The 20,344-nt window shown below is 49.4% G+C and overlaps 1 protein-coding gene across 4 annotated transcripts; it reads right to left on the bottom strand.

Moving 5' to 3' along the window:
- Positions 1-2,519: 2,519 nt before the first annotated feature.
- Positions 2,520-20,278, bottom strand: LOC125952180 (ephrin type-A receptor 3). Of its 4 annotated transcripts, none has more exons than XM_049681517.1 (12): positions 19,595-20,278; positions 14,525-15,791; positions 14,029-14,108; positions 12,631-13,946; positions 12,228-12,502; positions 12,062-12,133; positions 11,880-11,984; positions 11,312-11,329; positions 9,151-9,279; positions 8,615-9,081; positions 7,742-8,524; positions 2,520-7,663 (listed from the first exon to the last, which is right to left on the bottom strand). In XM_049681517.1, exons 2-12 carry the CDS (start codon positions 14,601-14,603, stop codon positions 7,559-7,561), a joined length of 3,429 nt encoding a protein of 1,142 aa, XP_049537474.1. In that variant the 5' UTR covers positions 14,604-15,791; positions 19,595-20,278; the 3' UTR covers positions 2,520-7,558. The 4 variants fall into 4 exon arrangements, with proteins under 4 accessions (XP_049537474.1, XP_049537456.1, XP_049537464.1 ...); XM_049681499.1 differs by lacking the exon at positions 11,312-11,329 and adding an exon at positions 10,627-10,674; XM_049681507.1 differs by lacking the exon at positions 11,312-11,329 and having other exon boundaries at positions 9,151-9,324.
- Between the last annotated feature and the right edge of the window lie 66 nt (positions 20,279-20,344).

Genomic DNA, 20,344 nt, shown 5'->3' with positions numbered 1-20,344 from the left:
GAAGGACGTCCGTGCCGCGTGCGATGGGTTTGAGAAGCGATTGAAACCTGTTTAAAAAAATTTTTGGGGCCGGAGTAATTTCGAAACATATTTTATAATTAATTAATATAAGTTTCTTAACAAAAAAATGCTCGGATAAAAAAAAAACGGCCCATCCTTTAGGAAAATATAGACGATTGAAGTTGTATGAGAATATATTGGACACGGTGTACATCATTTAAACCCAAACTGCACGGTTTTTGCCGCGATGATATCGCGCCGATACCCCGACCGTTTAGTGTCGAGCGGTTGGTTGAAAATGAAATCATATCCCGTTACTCACGGAGCACTGGGGGATTGGGCCATCGAACGGGTCGAGGGAGGGAAGGAGGAGGGGTGCAGATGACGCAGCCCCTGATGCTGATGATGTTGTCACCTCGGGGGGGGCGGACCGTGACCTTTCACCTGTTACTCAGCAACATCTAACCTGCGTTTATGTGTGTTGTGTATGTGTGTGTGTTGTGTGTGTGTGTGTGTGTGGATTCCGTCCCACGAAGACTGGAAGAAATCGGAAGTGCGTCAAAGGCAAAGATGATTTCAGGAGCAACAACAACAACAACAACAGCAGCAGCAACAACAACAACAGCAACAGCAGCATTACTCCTACCTCCGACCTCAAACCAAAAATCTGATGCTCGTTCCTGGCGCTTGCCGGTTTCGGATGTTTGTCATGTTTTCCACTCCAGAGCGCAGAGACATTCCGTTTTCCATGGGCTCCAACTCCTTGCTTACCACCCCCTTCCCCGTTCCCTCAACTCCCTTTTGCCTAGCCAGGGAACGTGGCCAGGCCACTAAATGTGGTCTGCCCGCCTCAATCGCAGCGCAAACAACATACACACAGACACACAGACACACAGACACACCGCATACCGCAGCACACACACGCGCGCACGCACACACATGCTCACTGACGAAAACTATTGTTTTGCTGGATGGCCGCAGCGCGGCTTAACGGTCCGGTACACTCCCCCTACCCTCTCCCCCACCCCACCGGCCGGACCATTCCCCTCGCTACTCGCTTCTTCCACTACGTTCTCCTTCTTTGTTTCTTCTTCTTCTTCGTACGATTCTCGTCCGCACCGCCCGGGATGAGTAACGTTATGGAGCACGAGCAGGGCCCCCCCCCCCCCCCCCCATCGGCGCAGAACTCTCGGCGCAACACTGCCGCTGCCCCCCCTCCTCTGACGGTTCACTAAGTAGCGTTGTCTTGGAGGGGGTAAGGGGGGGGGGGGGGGGGCGGTTTGAGGAAAGATCTTGGGGAAAAGGAAGGCGAACCACGGTGTGTGAAGCGCACCATGCACGCCAGAGCGAACCACACGAAGCTTCTTTCTCGCGAGCTCAGCTAGCTAGCTATAGCTGGCTGGCTGGCTGGCTGGCTGGCTAGTGAGCTAGCTATAGCGCGCGAGTTCAATAACCGATGACAGCGCAACCGAGCGCGCGAGCGCCAACACTGTCCATCATCCGGTCGTCTCAAATCGCTGAGCAAGGCGTGTACGTACACACGGGTTTTCTTTTTCTTCTTCCTCTTCTTCTTCTTCTCCATTTTGATTCTTTTGCTCTGGTTTTGTCGTTGTCGTCTGCAGCGTACCTGCTGTGCTGCTCGGATTGCGAATTGCGTGATGTGATACTGTTGCTGCTGTTGTTATTGTTGTTTTTGTTGCCGCATGTACCGCAGGGCAGCCCGACATACAATGTCGAAGATGATGCTGATGACGATGATGATTTACCAGATCAACACAGTAAAAACATACGCACTCGAGAGGATGCCCACACACACACACACACCAAGATCGTGCTGCTCGCAGAGCTGTTCTCCTTCTCCCCTCTTTGCCTCTTTGGTTGTTTGTTTGTTTGTTTGCTTTGTTTTCTTTTAATCGTTACTCCAGTTTTTGTTTTTATTTATATAAATAATATTTTTGCTTCCATTTCTGCGCCCTATACCTGCCTGTGGCGGCTTTGGCCCGGGGCGGAGCCCCTCCAGCTTCACCCACCTACCCCCCTCCCCATCGGTTCTTTGTGTGTGACTGCGTTATCAACTCACATTCGTCCTTCCTACGCTACGCACACACCGGTTCGCTCTGTTCACTTGCAATGTGCCTGCCCGTGGGGACCCGGTCCGGGGAGCGGGGTGCCCATTTGTCGTCGCGTTCCGTTGCTCTCGTTTGCATCATTATCATCGTCACGATCATCATCAGCATCATCATCGTGACGTGGCGCTGCCTTTCGATCGGATGATTTCAGACGTTAACTCCTGTTACCTGTTCCTGTTTTGTTTGTTTGGAACGTTTTTTTTTTTGCTCACGCTCTTGCTACACATATTTACATCATAAATGTAGGCAACCAGCTTGTGACTTTGCTGAAGCCGCATCATTACTCTGCGCATCATTCCCCCCGTTCCCTTCTACTACCCACCCCCCCCCCCCCCCCCCCATTAATAGACACTTTCTTTCTGTCTTTCTCTGCGCGTTTAGTTCGTTCATAAACGTTCGTATGTGCCGCTGTGTGTGTGTGTGTGTGTTTGTGAGAGATAGAGAGAGAGAGAGAAGAACAATTTGTAACAAAAGGATTGTGCACGGCATAGCGGAAGGTCCTGTTTTACTCCTTGCTGGTTGCATTTATTGGTTATTGCTTTTGCGCCAGAAAGTGAGTTATCCTTATCCTCGGTGCTCCCCATTCATCTGGCTTTTATCTGCATCAGCGTTCCGTCCTTCCTTTCTTTCCCGTTGTTGCGAAAAATATTGTTAAAAAATACTCCGCTACGGCAAGGCCGGAAGAGAATGCGATCGTACTTGATACACCAAAACACACACACACACACACTCACACACACATACGCATGCATACGCACTCGTAGAGAAGTATGTTATACTTTGTTTTCATTCTTTTCTTTTTGTTAAAACGAATTTACAATTTTGCATATCCTTCACAATTGTCTAATTCATACATATATCGATACATACACCTTTTTTTTTTGTTGTTTAAAAATGTGTACATACATATGTATATATTTATATTTTGTGTTTTGTTTTGTTAATTGTTCACTCCAAAATCAACCATTTCAGATCATCTCGCTATCTATTCTAGTTATCTGTTGTCATGTTTTAGCTTTACAGGTCCTCAGAACAATTCGATTTGAAATTGTAGTCTGTGATTCGGATGATTGATTTGTTCTTCTTCGCCCCACCTCCTTTTGTCCCATTCCTGGCGTTCCTTCGGCGGTTCCTATGTTTCTCACGCAAACATACACACATACATACACATACATACATGTACGCGCGCGCGCACACACTTGCATAAGGATGCATGAAAGCGAAACCCGACCTCCACATGGGCGCTACTATCATCGTTCATCCTTGAGAAGGAAGGAGCCCCTCCTTGGATGGAAAGAGGTTCGTGTAGGAAAAGAGGCCGAGGAGGAGAAGGAGGGGAGGGGGGATGCAGATTGTATCTATTGAGCATTCATAATTCGAAATTTACAAACGAATAGCTTCTTCTTCTCTGTGACGACACGAGGTGTAACGTTGCGCAAAGTAAGGTTTTATGTTTGTGTATATGTGTGTGTGTGGGTGAGTGTGTGTTGTGTGTTGGTCGGTGTGTTTCACACACTAATGCTGGGAAAAGCAAGCTTAATTCTTCGTCCTTTTCCCTCGTTGTTACCATCGCTGACCAGCATTTTCCTATTGTTCACCTTACAGCACTAGCTCTCTCTTTCTCTTTCTTCTTTTCACTAGCGCTTTCTCTTTCATTCTCTCTTCCTGGCATTGTTATGCAACAACTTTGTTTCAACAGCTAACATGCTTGCTCGGCCGATATTGCTATAAATTACAGTCTTATAAGATATTGGCGTATTTGCGTTTTCCTTTACATTCCTCCAGCAAGCACATTTGATTTTTCTTTCTCTCTCTCTCTCTCTCTCTCTCTCTCTCTTTCTTTCTATCTCTCTCTCTCTCACACACACACACACACACACACACTGTATTTTCTATATTTCTCCTTCACAGAATAACAGTGTCACCGTTGCTGACGAGTTTACGTCCCTATTAGCTGCTACTCCTACTATCTGTGTGAGTTGTTGCTGCTATTGGTTTACCCTTGACTTTGCTCATTCATTAGAACGCTCCTGGTATCGGTTGAAGCGAGCGCGAATGAATCTCAAACCGCTACCGTCCGCGCCGCCTGCCACGTCGGCGAAAGCAATGTAAAGCAATGCGAAGCAATCGGAAAGCAAAAAGAATAGAAGTATCTATGAGTTTGTTTTAGTGCACCAGAGAAAAAGCTACAGAGAAGAGCATGTAGATTCATGGGTTCTCTTCATTCGCCATTCATTCCCTTCTGTATTCGTTGAAGTTCTTCACGGGACGGCCAGAGTTTTCTTTATAAGAGAAGAATTCGATGATACGTGTCGTGTAAGGTATTGGAGCGGCCTAAGACCTCCCTCCTTTCTCTCTCTCCCTCTCTCTCTCGCTCTCTCTTTCTCTCTCTCTCTCTCTCTCTCTCTCTCTCTCTTTCTCCCCCATTTCGTACACCCTCACAATTCTACCGATCACAGTCCTACCGCAACAAACAGAACGGGGTGCATACAGCATGACCGTGCTGCTCTGAGTGCATTTCGGTGCATTTCGCTTTATTCCATCAAACCAGCAGCTATGGAGCAGCAGCATTTAACCGAAAGCTACGTCGCCTCAAATTACGCTCTCAATTTCGACGATAATGATGATGATTTGATAAAAATGTTCTCCCGCTTCAACTCCTGACCACTTGTGCAAATTGAGGACCTAACAGTGAAACAAATCATATCGCGTCTGCCACCTAGTGCAGGTACGAAACGAAACGTCTTTGTGTGTATGTGTGTGTGTGTGTGTGTGTTTGTGAGGGGGGGTTAGAGAGGAAGATAGGGAGGGAGAAAGAGGAAATGGTATTCCATAATAAACCTAACCCTTTCAACCAGCTCAGTGGGTTATATACAGCCTATTAGAGCGCTCGCTCTAGAACGCTGGTCTTTTCGTTTTTCTCCATATCATATATCTATCGCCCAGCAATTTCTGTAATGAAGGTGACGCCAATATTTTGTTTTATCATACATTCTGTATCATGCTGCTGCAGAAACCTTTAGAGCTCTCTCTTTATCTCTCTCTCTCTTTCTGTTTTTGTATCTTTCTCTCTATATCGCTCTATGCTTATTTTACAGTATTGCAGTACTCAACTTACTGAATGTTGCCGAGACCGTTTTGCTGTGCAGGGATGCTGCGGCTTTCCCCTAAACTCTGTATCCGCATTTGAGTTAGGCTTCATGGATGCTTCGCCATGCGCTGCAGGGCAGACTCAACGGTGCTGGCCGCTGAGTTTCTAAGCACGCATGCGTTCGTTGCTTGTTAAATGTGCACAATATTTTTAGTTGTTATTTTTTTATTCAAAACTGAACATAATACTATTCTTAAATAATTGGACAGGAGCGAGAAATAAAACGGGATCTCCATCGAGGACCCGATCTAGGTGAAAAGAGAGATATGCGTCGAGGTAAAAAACCGGGATCTAATATTAATGAGATGTTTCAGGACAATTTAGCTAGGCTGGCAAACAACTGAACATAAACGTTGCTCTCGCTGTTACTCCTACTGCCTCGTGCAGCTGCTTCACTTGTGGATCTGCGTGAAGCGCTGATGTTGGAGAGTATGTTAAATTTATTTAATAATCCCAGGAGTGGAGCGATATTTTGCTGACCCTGAAAAATCCCCTCTAGCTGCACTTCTTTACTACGAGACAAGGGGAGGGGGGAAATGGTGTAGAGTGCATCTCCAATGCACGCAATTAAGGGCTCAAAATTAAAATATAAATGCTATACATAACAACGATTCTGTTATTTTCTGCGAAAGCCTCATCCCCTGCCTTCCGTTGATCCTTTCTACAATTAACCTCGTCCTCGTTCTCCTTTTCCTGCCGCTCCACATATTTCACACATTGGACCTTGCCTCTTGACGCCTTTTGCTGCTTGCTTTACTTTGTTTAATTGTCGATCAGTTTTGTAATTTAAAAATGCATTTAAGTAAACCTTCTTTGTTGCATGAACGGGCGGAAATGCTAGGTGTATGCATAAGTATTTCCTGGTTATATTTAGAGATGCATCTCTAGCGAATAGTACGCGAAACGATCAATTTGTAAGATTTACCATTTTCATTTCTACTGACATTCAACTTCCAATACACACAAACCCGTTTTTGTTTGCCGACGTTGATTTTGAAACCAAAAAATGATCTCTGCATACACCCGATATACCTATGCAGATACATGTATGCATCGAGCGATAATAAACGCCATCCTCTCTGACACACGTGGGAAAGGAAGACTCGCATGGCATAGCAGCAAAAAAATACGTTTGGGGGCATATGAGACGTCGGTCCCACGTTTCGTTCTGAGAGCCTAATCTCTTGGGAGGTCTTCAACCGAATCAAACAGAATTGTAAAAAATAGAATGCATTGTACAGTTAAACCCTAAACAATCCGAGAACGATGAAATTAAAAACCGACTACCTATTGCTATACAGTATAAAAATCACATTGTTGATATAACCCCCACTTCGTTCCATCTCACTCCGTTTCTCGTTTAGAGTATTTCTGTCCGTTGTTCTATCATATCAGGGCGCAATAGATCATAATCTCAGGGCTCAGATCATATACAATATATGACTCTCTCTTTCTTTCTCTCCCTATTTCATATCGCTCCCTTCAGTCGGTAAATGCAGTTCGTTCGCTCGCAAGCGCCACTTTTAATTGCTAATAATTGTTGTTCTGCTTGTTTGCTATTGCCTAAGTGCAACTCATCTCACTCACTCCACCCACGGAAAGACCCTGACCTAAAGAATATTAGCGATCGGCGATCGAAATAGAGCAGCACGCGCCTGCGAAACGAGGCACGCGGCGTCCGCTTCGGCATACAGTCTGGGTTGCTCTGCTACACCGTGGTGTGCGGTAAACTCCATCGGTAAAGAAACTAATTTAGCAAATTCGCTACACTGGGCATTACCGGAAAAGGAAATTTTCTTCTTGGAAAGCAATGAACTAAGCGGAACGTCAGAACGCGTCATTTGTTCGCCCCAAAATAGAATTTAAAAACATCAAAATAAACATCAGGTATCGTTCGATAGAACATGGCTACTAGAGACTGAGAATGACCAATTTTGTTTGATAGTTTTCAAAACCGGTACACTCCTTACATCAAGGGGACCAAAAACATTCGATTGCCGTTCCGATTTCACCTTTTTGTTCCTGAGCTGTCGCGTTTTTCTTTTTTTAACCTATGATTATCCTTCGTTCACGGTTTTTTCGATTTTATTCAGTCATAACGTGGTCATTACCGCTGGCGTTTTCCAGCTACCGCTGCTGCTGCCACTACCGCCGATGCCGCTGCACGGATGCACCACACACCACAATGGTAAAGTGAACACAGTGCCCATACCAAAGGGAGCGGTTGAATGAGAGAGCCGACTGTCGGGCTTTATGAACATAACAAACATCCAGTGACTTAAATAATTGTGTCTATTTGCCTAGCCTGGTGCAGTATCTTTTTCTGATGGCCCACCAGTGTAATACCCATATCGGACAGCTGCTGTGCAGTGAGCCGTGAGAGCTGCGAAAGATAGATATGGAGTGGTGTTAGAAAACAGAGTGGCGGTTGAAAGGCACCGGCCAAATCCTGTATGCATACCTGCTGTGCTGTCACGAGACCGGCCTCCTTGAAGTGCTGAGAGTACCGGGACATCTTGATACTTTCCAGCCACAAATCAGTGTTGATGAAGATCGCCGGAGCACTGGCACCGGTCATGGTGCCCGTATTGCTCAGTCCTCCCAGGCTAGACCCGAGCGTACCCATGCCAGACGAAACGACGTTCGCACCACCAGAACTATTGAGCACGCGTTCACTCGTTCCTCCCAGCAGCATGCCACCCACGCGTTGCTGTTGCTGAAGCTGCTGTTGCTGCTGCTGCTGTTGCTGCTGTTGCTGCTGCTGCTGTTGCTGCTGCTGTTGTTGCTGTTGCTGGTGCTGCTGTTGCGCACTGTTTCCGATTCCACCAGCACCACCGGTGACCATCATGTCTTGGGACATATCATCGACAATGCCGGTGGAACCCAATCGCGCGACTGGATTGTCAGGCGAATTACGCGTGGTGAGGAGCACTTGCGGTTGCCGGGCCAGGTTGTCGAGCGTTTGTGTGATGCTGGCGAACGTGGGCCGGTGCGTTCGCTGCTTCTGCCAGCAGTCCAGCATCAGCTGGTATAGTGCCTCCGGGCAGTCCATCGGAGCCGGCAATCGGTAGCCTTTCTCTATGCTCTTGATCACGTCCTGGTTGGACCAGTTCCAGTATGGTCGTTCTCCGAACGACATCACCTCCCACAGCACGACGCCGTACGACCACACGTCCGAGGCCGACGTGAACTTGCGGAACGCGATAGCCTCAGGTGCCGTCCAACGAACCGGAATTTTGCCACCCTAAAAGAAGGTAAAACGGTAAGGGTCGGTAAGCTACAGCTACTCATACCGAGGCGATAGTGTATCGTAACCGTAATCAAAGCTACTAACCCTTGTGGTGTACGCATCGCTGGCGTTCTCAATCTCGCGCGAAAGCCCAAAGTCGGCGATCTTGCAGACCAGCAGAGAGTTGACCAGCACGTTCCGGGCCGCTAGGTCGCGGTGCACGTAGTTCATTTCGCTGAGGTAGGTCATACCGGCTGCAATGCCACGCAGCATGCCGATCAGCTGGATGGTTTGAAACTTGCCGTCGTTGGCGCGCAGAAAAGTGTCCAGGCTACCGTTCTCCATGTACTCGGTGATAATCATCACCGGGTTCGAGCGCGTCACCACGCCCTGAAGAAAGATAACGTTCGGGTGCTCGAACTGCCCCATGATGGACGCCTCGGTGAGGAAGTCGCATCGGGCCTTCTCCGATGAGCCCGGCTTGAGTGTTTTAATCGCCACGTCAATCTCCTGCACAAAGTTTGGCGGCACCTTCAAGCGGCCCCGGCAAACATCGCCGAATTCGCCGCCACCTAGACGTGAGAAAACAAAATGAATCAGTTGGTCCACCCTCGCTCTGTTTGCCCACGGTTTTCACCTACCTATGATGGCCTCGATCGTGATATAGCTGGCGTCTATTTCGCGCGCAAACTCGCGGATAGCTTGGTTGGGATCTTCATACGTGTGCGGGTCCACATAACTCCTGCTTGTTCCGAAAAGCGGTGTCGTCACTGCAAAATTATTACGACGATGACGGTAATACCCGTAAGAACCACCTTTTCTTCCCACCAATCAAGGAAAGCAAAGTTGCATTTTCAAGCAAATTACCAAAACACCGAAAAGCACCACAAAAGCACGTAGATAAAACCATTGGTAACCAGTTTGGTAACGAAAGAAACATAACCACAACCAGCCCGAACAACCAAACCCCCGCACGAGTGTATTCAGGCACGATAGCAAGTGGAACCGGGAAATTATTATGTGCATAGCATTACCATCCGAAACATAAACCGTACGGGTACATAACCATAATCCAAGCGATAGATAGGGAGCGTCGGGCGTGAATAGAAATTAAGATTGAGGAGGGAACGAATGGTGCGTGAATGTATGACGATCGCACCAGTCGATTGGTGTTGAGATTGGTGGATTAATGAGTAACGCCACAGAACAATAAAACATAAAACGGAAACGCACGGTTTGCACATAGGAAGCACCAGCATAGCAAACCCCAATAGGATGGTTTTGTTTTAGGTAGGAAAGGAAAGCGCAAAATGTAATAGTACGTAAGCAAGCACGTTGACGTGTTACAGGCGTAGAGAGAGTGTTTTAAGAAGCGGTAGAATTTGGATTGCGGGCGTTTATGAAAGCAACGGAAGCAAACAAAACAAAAAAGAAAAAAAAGAAAAAAAGAAAGAAAGAAAGAAAGCAATTAGTTACAAAGCAGCTTATCAGACGCATGGTAGTGGGAAAAGTGGAAAAGCGCAGGACGAAAAGGAACCTAGAATTCGAACAGTTTAGCAACTCGTGGGACCGCCGATTAAAATTGGAATACACACATGGACAGACGCAGCAAAAGAAGGCAATATCCTGTGGTGTTCTTGATCACATTCGGTCTACCCGAACCAATGCATATCTGAATTACAGTTTGGTTCCTTCTTTAGTTCATCTTTATCTAAGATAGTTTGCTCAAATGCGTGAACATGTGTAAGGTTTGTGAAATCATCGCAAGAAAAGTATGGGAGAGGGATAGCAAGAAAGGGATTGCTGGATTGGATGTGGGATTGAAAGGGGAAGGGTTTTTGTTGTTATGGAATGGCGGTTATCGAAACAAAGTGTTAGTTGTGCGACTGCAATCTTTATAGAGCGCTTGCAGCGCGTAGCAATAGTACAACACTAACCAGAGTAAGCATTAGCATACGAGCGATTTGTTTGTTTTGTTTTTCCAAGATGTTTAGTTCCATTAGTAGTTAATGGTTTGAGGAATGAAGAAGATAAGCCTCGCCCAATTTTGCAAAACACTAATAGACTTCTAAATGACAGTAAACGTTGAAAACAGTGAATTTGAAGTGAAACGTTACCGTTGCTTTTCATCGTTTTGACTATAGGGGTCGTATCCATCGCGTGCACTAAAAGTTGGAAAGTGTACGAAAAAAAAACACACACACACACAAACAAACACAGATACATATATATATTTGTAAAGAAAAAATCCATTGGTAGGTAATGGCGAGTGGATGTGTGAGTTAGGAAGAGCACATGAAGGACACTAAAGTAAGTAGCTAAGACATTCCGCCTCGACAGCTTTAATGCCAACAAACATAATATACTATAAGGGAGCTAGTAGTAAGAGGAAGTAGTTTTCCGTATTATATGTGGAATGTGGATAAAATTTCTAAAACAAAAACGTGATTGTAATCATCGACAAGGAAGAATTACGCGTAATCACAAATGGAATGCTACGCGGAACAGGATGGAAAGGCATCAATACTGTGGACACAAAATAAAAATATTTGCACATTGCACTGCCGAGTGAAACGTGAAATGGAACAACGATACATTACGGAACGTGGCAAACGATTCATAAAAAGCAAGGCCTACTGCTGCGTCTCATGAAACTGACAACTGTTGCTAAACAAGTATAAAGCAGTGTGCAGCGTTGTTTAACGCAGCGCAAATATTAAATCGATTGGAAAGAAGCTACTTAAGTTGAATGGATCAACACGAATAAGACAAATCTGGCGGCACAACGCCACACACACTTACTATAGGTGACTACAAGTCCTTGAGGTAGGAGTTGATGAGTTTTTTTTTTGTTGACAAATTTCGAGGTATTTGGTAAGTCCGGATTGCACGAAAGGAAAGAAAAAATAAACAAACACGAAGAAATGGGAGAAGAATTAAAGAAATCTTTCTAACGATCGCTATCCGAGGACGAGAACAACTGGTTTGCTTTGCCAAGGAGTTAATAGAATATGTAGTGGGAGAGCGCCATGCAACCTGACTGCATTCCGTTGCACTGCGAGCTATTTGCAGCCAGAGAGCAGCCAAAACGGACTTAATGTATACATGGCAATGCTACCAGCGGTCCTGTTGTAAGTGTTTTACACCAGTGTAGAACGCATTAGTCTGCTTCATGTGCAGTGCGTCATAATTGTAGCGTCGAAAAGATTCACCATCCAGCGTTATATCCAGCAATACAACACTGATTTTGTTTGGAGAAAATTATCACAGATAGGGAACAAGAAGGTATGTAGGCTGGGGTGGGTATAGAGGAGTAGTTCGCCGAGGCGCAACACATTTTGGAAAGAACGCGGTTCGGCATCAAACATACCTTCGTTGCTAGCGTAGTCCAGTGGTAGCGGCAAATGATTGTTGGTCTTTTTGTCGATGTCATCGTGATTCTTCGACTTCAGAAATACTACCGTGACGACGATTACTAGAGATAGTTATTACATAAATAGATTAGTAGATGATTTTCAAGTACATCAGTAGTTCTTCCAATGGATTACCTACCCAGAACAAGGAGGACGACAACCATCACGGTAGTACCGGCAACAATGCGCATTTGGAACGAATCATCATAAACTGCGTTGATGGATATGGGGAGCAAGAGTAAGGCCGGTTAGTAGGGACGAACAGAAGGCAACCCGTCGACCGGTGAAGTAAGGCAAAAACCTACCGGGACTGACACTCTGGTGTGTCTGTGCGTAAACGATGTTGCTGAATGTGCCCCAACCGTTGAGCGTTTTGCAACGAACCTGAAACCCGTATTCGGTATTCTCGAGCAGATCACCTATGTGCACCTTCGATTCCTTCGTGCTCAACACTGACTTGTTCATAGCGTCTACCTCCGACTTTGGGAACCAGCGCACCTCGTAGTACTCGATCGGCGAATCGCTGTGCATCGGTTTGTCCCAAACCAGGTCGGCGTCCTTGTTGGTGATTTGAATGACTCTGTGTGGAATACGAGGAGTGGAGGCAGAAGGAAAAGGCAGCAGCAATCGTAAAAGGAAGGATCAATCAATGTATATCGAGTAGTGCCTGTGGAAGATGCGGTGATTACAAAGCAATGTGAGCCTTACTTCACGTTGAATACGGTGCTCAGGATGGCGGACTCCGTGGTAAAAGTGATCTCCGCAAACTCAGTCTTAATCTCGTCGAGATCGGAAGCGGCCCGCACGTTCACCACCGGTGTTGGCTCCGTGGCATGGTAGCCGTAGTGCCCACCGTACCCTACCGTACTGACGTTTTCGTACATACCACCGGTCCCACCGGTTCCGGGTGCCTCCGGATTGACGATTGGATACGAGACGCCGTGCTGCGAGTGTATCTGCACGGTATAGGTCGTGACCGGCTCCAGGTTGGTCAACGTTAGCTTCGTATCGTTGAACGTCTCGCTCGACGGGTTGAACACGACGTTCGAGGTGCAGGCGGCACACTTGACACGAAACACGATATCACTGCGGAACACCGGATCGAGCTGCTCGTCGGGTGCGCGCTGCGGCGCATTCCACGATAGGATCGCGCTCGTCTGATCGATAAACAGCAGCGTCAGGTTGGTGGGCATGCCAGGCGGTTTGTAGCACGGCATGTGCTTGCCGTCGCGCGGATGCCGGTAGTGCCCGTTCAGGCACGGGCAGTACGGTGAGCCAATCTTGATCGATTTCGAGTTGAGCGGGCAGATTGTGCACGCCTTCACCTCGGCCGACCGGAACTTGCCGACCGGACAGACATTGCACGTCTGCTTCTCGTTGTCCGGCTCGTAGCCGACCTTGCATCGGCAGCCACCGCTCAGGATCGTCCACTTGCCATCGCCCTTGCACAGATAGGTCGGCTGCTCGAACGCTTCCGCATTTTCCACGCACACGCCCATCTGCTGCTCGATGATCGTGACCTCGCGCCCGGTCGGTGTTTCGTTGAAGTGTGCAAAGTTGATGGTGACCGCCGGGCAGGTGATGTAGTACACCTTTACGGCCAGCACCGAAATGCAGGCGCCCTGGTCCCGGAACGCAAAGTACACGCCCTTCTTCGTCACGGCGATGCTCTTCACCTCCACGTTAATGTCGACGTCCGAGTTCTGGTTAAATCGGCCCTCACCGGCCGCGATTCGACCGATCAGCTTGTAGCTTTCCGGCTGCCATGGTGGTGGTTCGCGCGTCGCCGCATCGAACTCGTAGAACAGCAGGCTGAACGTTTCTTTGCACGACAGCGCGTTCCCCGGGAACAGCGAGCAGTCGCGTATCGTGAAGTGAATCTCAATGTACAGCCGGTTGGCCGGCCCCCGATCGATGAACGGCGACCAGAGCCAGTTGTTGACGTTGTTGTACGCCACATCGCACACCACGTAGCTACGCCAGTTGATGCCCTTCACGAAGTTCGTGAACGATTCCTCGACCCACTGCAAAACACGGAGTGGGGTTAGGTCGGGGTAAAGCTAGAGCGGCAGCGCGGAGACGCGCCAAAGACGCCAGGCTACTCACCCCAGGTGTCTGGGCCTGTGGTCCATAAGGATATCGGGTCCATTCCAGCGTTGCCTCCTTCGTTGTGTCCAGTAGAACGACTATATAGTGACAGAAAAGATAAAATGAAGGTTATCCAAACGTAGCGGGGCTCCTATTTCCGAGCTTCCAGAGTACAGGTTGTTGTCATTGCCCAACGCCCGTTACTCCCAAAAACCTAGTGTGCACTCAAGCGTGCAAAATGGTATTGTTGACGTGGTGGAGACAGATGCCCCGACAGATTCAGCGCAGCACCAGCACGGATCGGTTTACCTCTTGCCTGCTCCGTGCGACGCGCACGGAGACGCGGAAAATGGATTCGATTTCAATTATCATTTTTGCAAAAATATTATTATGCCAACCGTTGAGATTCTGCCATTGTGCGGTTTTTTGTTTCCAAGGCACCCCCCTCCCCATTTTGGGACGTAATTGGAGAATTGGTAATCGGAGCCGGTGCACTGGTCCGCATGATACCTACCCTGATCGCCATGAACGACATCGAGCCTCTGGTACAGCGCATAGCACAGCAGTAGTAGGAGCGACAGGTGTTTATCCATATTCGAGAAGGTATTGCTTCTACAGTCGACCGACACGGCGACCCCGTCTGCCTCTCGGTGTGAAGGATGGTGCAACGGAACGGAACGGAACGGCACGAGGCGTACGGGATCGAAGCGCACTGAACGCAGTATTGCCGCGCGCGCGCCAGACAATCCCGCTTAGCCGCTTGTGTTGATTTATAGGACCCGTTTATCCTGGGCACATACACACACGCGCGCGCGCGCGCAAAAGGACACACTTTCTTCTGGGAACGATCACTATTATACGGCCCACTAGACGATGACCACCAGGCCACCGCGATCGGTCGGTCGGTCGGTCGATCGATCGACCGGTACACACACACACACACGCACTAATAGTAACGCGCAAACAGTACTTCAAGTACCACTACTGCCCACCCCTTCTGGCAGGCCACTATCGTCGCATGATACGGGTGCGTTCGTTTGCTGAACAGAGTTTGATTGATGTGGTTTTCGGGGTTTGCTTGATGCCGCGTCGTCGACAAACGGTTTTGCCCTCTCTTCCAGGGTATTTGCGTGGGGTGGGGTTTGCGATTGCGGTGCCAGGACGCGGGCACACCTCACTGCCGGTACACTGACAGTAACAGACGCAAGTCCGACGATGCAGCAGCGGCACGCGGCATTGAAGCGACTGTGGCAGCAGCCGCGATTCTATGAGAGGTTGTCCTAGCGAATTGCATAGTACGGCAGTAGTGCGGCCACATCAACACCGATGCCATGTTGCCGATGCGTGCACCGAGGGCTGATTTTCGGGAATGTCACAAGTGATGCAGTATATGTTTGGTATGGTCTTGTTGTCATACTCAGGGATCTTTTTCACTTTGTCACAACCAGCACACCGCGCGGCACTGCACTACACCACCTACAACCAGCCCTAGTTGCTAGTTGCTCATTATCAGTGGCAGCTACTATGTGGCTGCGTGTCCTTCCTGTGCTTCTCTTCAAACCGTCTCGATGGCGCTGGGCAGACGGCGGCGGTGAAGGCGACAGCAACGTCAGACAGGATTGCGGTTGATTGTGCGACTACTACTACACGTTTGATTGTGGTCGTCCGTCGTCTTCGTGGATGTCGCTGTCGTACCACTCGCCCCTTGGCCTACGCGTGACACACGCACGCGTCCTCCTTTTGCTGCCGTGTGCCGAGAGACAGAGAGAGAGGAAGAGTATCTAGAAGAAGGAAAGGAGAAAAAGAGAAGCTATAGAGTTTTTTTTTAAAGAAACAATTGTTTAAACAGTAAAAATGCCTCTGTACACACACACACACATACACACACTCCGCCCTCAAAATGCCACTGTGCTGTAGTGGTCCATCTTATTGACGGCGGTCTATCTCGCCAACAGGCCGTCAATATGTGGTTGCGGCCCAACCAATGATGCAGCTAAAAATATTGGATCAATAATAGGAGTGATTGTTTCCAATAGTCGGTAATCCGCACAGGAACAGGCCACAATAGTCGATGGTTTTTAACCGCGTTACCGCGGGTGGCAGAAAAAGCGGAATCGTCATCGAGTCGTCGCCACAGATGAGGACGAGAGGAGGAGCAGATCAAACGCATAACGCAAATCCATTTAACCTTTATCGCTCTCGTGTTCTCTCTCAATCGCTCTCTCTCTCTCTCTCTCTCTCTCTCTCTCCCTCTCTCTCTCTCTCTTGCTGCTACTGCTGCTTGCTTGTTGTTAGACGCCTTATCCCACCTTGGGACGCATCGACATTCCCAATTGGAATTGGAAGGCAAAGAGAACCTGTGTGCTCTGCGCGATTCACACCACGGGAAGCACCAAGCGAGAAACCTCATAAATATATACATTATAAATATTTTCTCCTTCTGCCTGTGCGTGTGTTTGTGTGAGCGCACACCAAGCATCACCAACGGGGGGGGGGAGAGGATGCTGGATGAATGTTTATTCACCATTCACCACCACCCACGGGGACCAGCATCCCAAAAAAAACCCATCCACGGATCCAGATTCGATTCACAATTACTTTCTCTCACATTTCGCCTCGAAGGAGGGAGGGGGGCAGGTGAGCCACGGGTGAGGGTGGGCTGAAGTTCGGAAGCAGAGACCCCCGCTCAAGGATCAAACGGCATTCTTCGGGGCGAGCAACGATAGAGAGAGGTAAAGAAAGGGAGCGAGAGAGAGAAAAAGAGAGATATCGTCGTGTGCCTCACGTCAGTGTGTGTGCGCGTATGAATGTTTTGTGTGTCTGCGTGGTGTGGGCGCACGCGCACCTTCGATGGCAAGCCAGCAAGCCATCCAGCAAGCCAGCAAGCTGAGCATCACATAAACACACAGAACCCGTGATTCGAGCGAAAGAGGAATCGAGACATTCGGTCTGTATGCGCTGTGTGTTTGTGCGGCCGACACACAAATTGGGCACCAGAAGAAGAGACGAGAAATGAAGGGGAATTTAAAAAGCGAAGTAGAGAAAGAGAGAAAGAGAGAGAGAGAGAGAGAGAGAGAGAGACCGAAGTTCCCACAGCGCGCAGCCTAAAAGCACGTAGATAGAGCCGGACTCCCGGAAAAAAAAGGTGCCGCAAAACGGAACCGCAAAAGGATGCGAAGGGCCCGAAAATCCTGAATCCCGAAACAAATCCCAGCGAGGAAGGAGCAAAGGCCAGGCCGCAGCGCCAAAAAGACACATATAGACTGGTTGGCCACCGCACCCGGACACTCATTGTTGGACGTCCCCAGAGATGAAGCAATTCAATCAATCCCCCCCCCCTGTGAAAGGGAGCGAAAAGGACAAAGTTCGAAGAAGCGCATGGCAGACAACGCGAGAGAGAGAGAGAGAGAGAGCACAGACAGCAACTAGCAAGGGATGGAATGCGGGACACACAGAAGGGATTCGACACCTGAACCTTCAGTGGAGGGTACCGCACCGCTTTGCCGAGAAGAACGACAGAAGGACACAACCACCACCAGCAGCAGCAGCAGCGTTTGTTGGCTTCTAAAACACTGCGCGTCCCGGGACCCGATGATCTCTCCTCCGTCGCCGTCTGGTAATCGCAATCGCAGTAGCAGCAGCAGCATTGGCAGAGGGAAAGGAGAGCAGGCCGCTTCCTCCTCCACCCTTCGGCTATCTCATCTCTTGTAGGTGTGCAACGGGGGTTAACAAACCAGAGCGTCGAAGGGTGTGTGTGTGTGTGCTGTGTGGCGTTCGGCGTGCATCCTGCTGCCATTTGCCCCCAACACAGCATCATGGAGAAAGTTTTGGCTGATCAATGTTTGTTGGTGGTAGCAGCAGCAACAGCAGCAGCAGCAACAGCAGCAGCAGCAACCAACAACAACCAACAACAGCAACATACAAAACCCGAAAATTATGACCGTTGTGCGATTTATGCGGTGGTCTCGCGCGGGGTTGCTCTTTCAGAGCATCAGATCAATAAAGAGAGAAAGAAGAAAGAAGAGAAAAAGTGCAAGATACCGAAGGACGGGGAGGGGGGGGGGGGTGGAAGGTTGAAGATTGAGGGGAAAAAGTGGAAGACAAGACATGAACTAGCCTACGGTATGTGCATGTCTGGGTCTCTCTCTCTCTCTCTCTCGCTGACCTTCTCTCTATCTCTCTCACTCACTTTCTGTATGTGTGTGTGTGTGTGTCGGGTGTGCGCAGGTGAGCACAAAAGCACACCGAGAGCATGCCAATGCGCTAGAAGCGCTGGATGGAGGGCAGAGCAGAGCAGAAGTTGGGAAAAAAAGCAAAAAAGTGAGTGAAAGGGTAGAACGGAAGAACGAGACAGAAGTAAACAGAGAAAGAAAGAAAGAAAGAGAGAGAGAGAGAAAGACATGGAAGCGAAGACGGGAGGATGCGAGTGGACGAGTGGAAAGACTGGAAAAGAGATTTCTTGAACCAAAAAATAACACGGATTTCGATGTGTGCGTGTGTGTGTGTGTGTTTTGGAAAAGGCGAAGAGGGTGAGGGGGGGAAGGCAAGAGTATTCGAAGCCGCGAGCTTTTCCTAGCGAGCTACACATCAAGCTGTGATTGAGTGGGGGGAGGGGGTTGGCTGGGGGGATGTGGCATCGGGAGGGGCGACAAGTTTGGCTGGACTGGAGCCCTCTTGAACCCGAGCGGGCGCGCGCGTGTGTGTATTGAAGGGGGGGGGGGGGGGGGGTGGGGTGCAGGCGGCATTCAGGAATAGGCGTCACAAGAATGCGCGCATCTCGCAGCAAATTTGCGTAGCGCGGCCTTAAGCGTCAGCGATCGGATCGAGAAGGGAAGGGGAGGGGATTGGCACACAGCCGCCCGTCGCACCACGACCCCGAAAAGACTGCTCTCCCCCTGGGGGGCGTTTTTTTTTTTTGGGGGGGCGAGAAGAGTCTCTGCAGCCAGCAACCGAGGGCCAGCGGGAAAAACGAGATCGGATATCGCTCGCCAGCGCCAACCAGCACAACACCAGCAAGAGCAAATGTCCAGCGCGCACCACAGGCACCAGGGCGCACAGCGGGCCACGGGTTTTCAGGGATTTTCTCGCGGGCTCTCTTCTCCGCTCCTTTGTGTGCGGATCCTCTCCTTTTGGCTTTGCGAGAGGGAGTGAGGAGGGAGGGTCCTGCAAGGCGACGACGACGACAACGAACGTTTTTCACGCAGCAAGTAAAACCCCGAAAACTGCGCTGCTGGTTACTTGATCCACTCCGACGGTTCCGACCATCTCTTTCAGTCTTCTGATGCGAGACGGAATCGTGTCGGGGAGAGGGGAGCGCGGTTGTCATCGTCGACGAAGCAGTCCTGTGCTCCTCTCCTCACTGGCCTCCAGTTAATATGGGCAGCTTTTGTATTGATGGACGGATGGGAAAATGGTCCATTGGAAGGTCGGGAACATGGGATGCAAAACGAAGCATTGTGCCCAGCCACCGCCACCATCGCAGCAGCAGTAGCAGCACCACCGAAAGCACACTTTCCACGGATGGCAGGTCGTCGTCGACGTTGACCGACCGACGTTGTCGTCGGTCGGTCAAAGGCAAACTCACCCCGGGGGCACACAGACGGAACACGGACGGAACACGGAGCCTTCTCCGCGCTATCCGCTACAACGCACTGTAGTAACACTTTTGCTCCAGCAACGGTGCGCGTTGTCTCGGCCGTCGCACCGCGTAAGTCCTAGGGACCGAATGGTCAGTAGTCGTGTATATCCTCAGGAGATCCGGAACTAGTACATTGCACACTTCTATCGCGAGCACAACGAACGGCGCACTACACGGCCGCATCCTCCTTACACAGCAGGATCGCCATCTTATTCTTCGGCGGTTGGTTCGTTCGATCCCTGCACGAGGAACGTGCAACTACGACGACGACGACGACGACGGGTACGAGGAGCTGGCGGTACCGCAACACCTTCTCGTCATCCTCATCTCCTCCACGGTGCGGCTGATGCGATGATGCGCGATGATGCGTACATTCCTTGCCTGTCCACAGAATGTACAGAACAGATTGTTGCCACCGGGTTTCGTTAAAATATTCCGAGATTTCCCTGCGCTTTTTTACACCGTCGTCCGTTGGTTTTTCCCAGTGCGGCTATGTGCTGCTGGGTTGCAGGAGGCCACTTTTGTTTCTGCTACTGCTCGCTGCTGCTCTACCACCAAAGCGCGCACACTACCACCACCATCATCATCATCATGACGGCGTAGCATTGCATACCACGCATACATGCAACCGGGGCTTGAGCTCGCGAGCCACGCACTTTTTTCTCCATGATGGTTTTGTCGTCGTCGTCGTCGTTG

This window comes from Anopheles darlingi, chromosome X, assembly GCF_943734745.1.
Source record: "Anopheles darlingi chromosome X, idAnoDarlMG_H_01, whole genome shotgun sequence".
Lineage (NCBI taxonomy): Eukaryota > Metazoa > Arthropoda > Insecta > Diptera > Culicidae > Anopheles > Anopheles darlingi.
This window is presented reverse-complemented; position numbering and strand designations above follow the sequence as displayed.

Coding starts and splice junctions, on each gene's coding strand:
- LOC125952180 (XM_049681499.1), bottom strand. CDS start 14,603: ATGGATAAACACCTGTCGCTCCTACTACTGCTGTGCTATGCGCTGTAC. Junction 11,985..12,061: donor TGTCGTCCTCCTTGTTCTGG/GTAGGTAATCCA, acceptor AACTATCTCTAG/TAATCGTCGTCACGGTAGTA. Junction 9,082..9,150: donor CACGATCGAGGCCATCATAG/GTAGGTGAAAAC, acceptor TCTCACGTCTAG/GTGGCGGCGAATTCGGCGAT.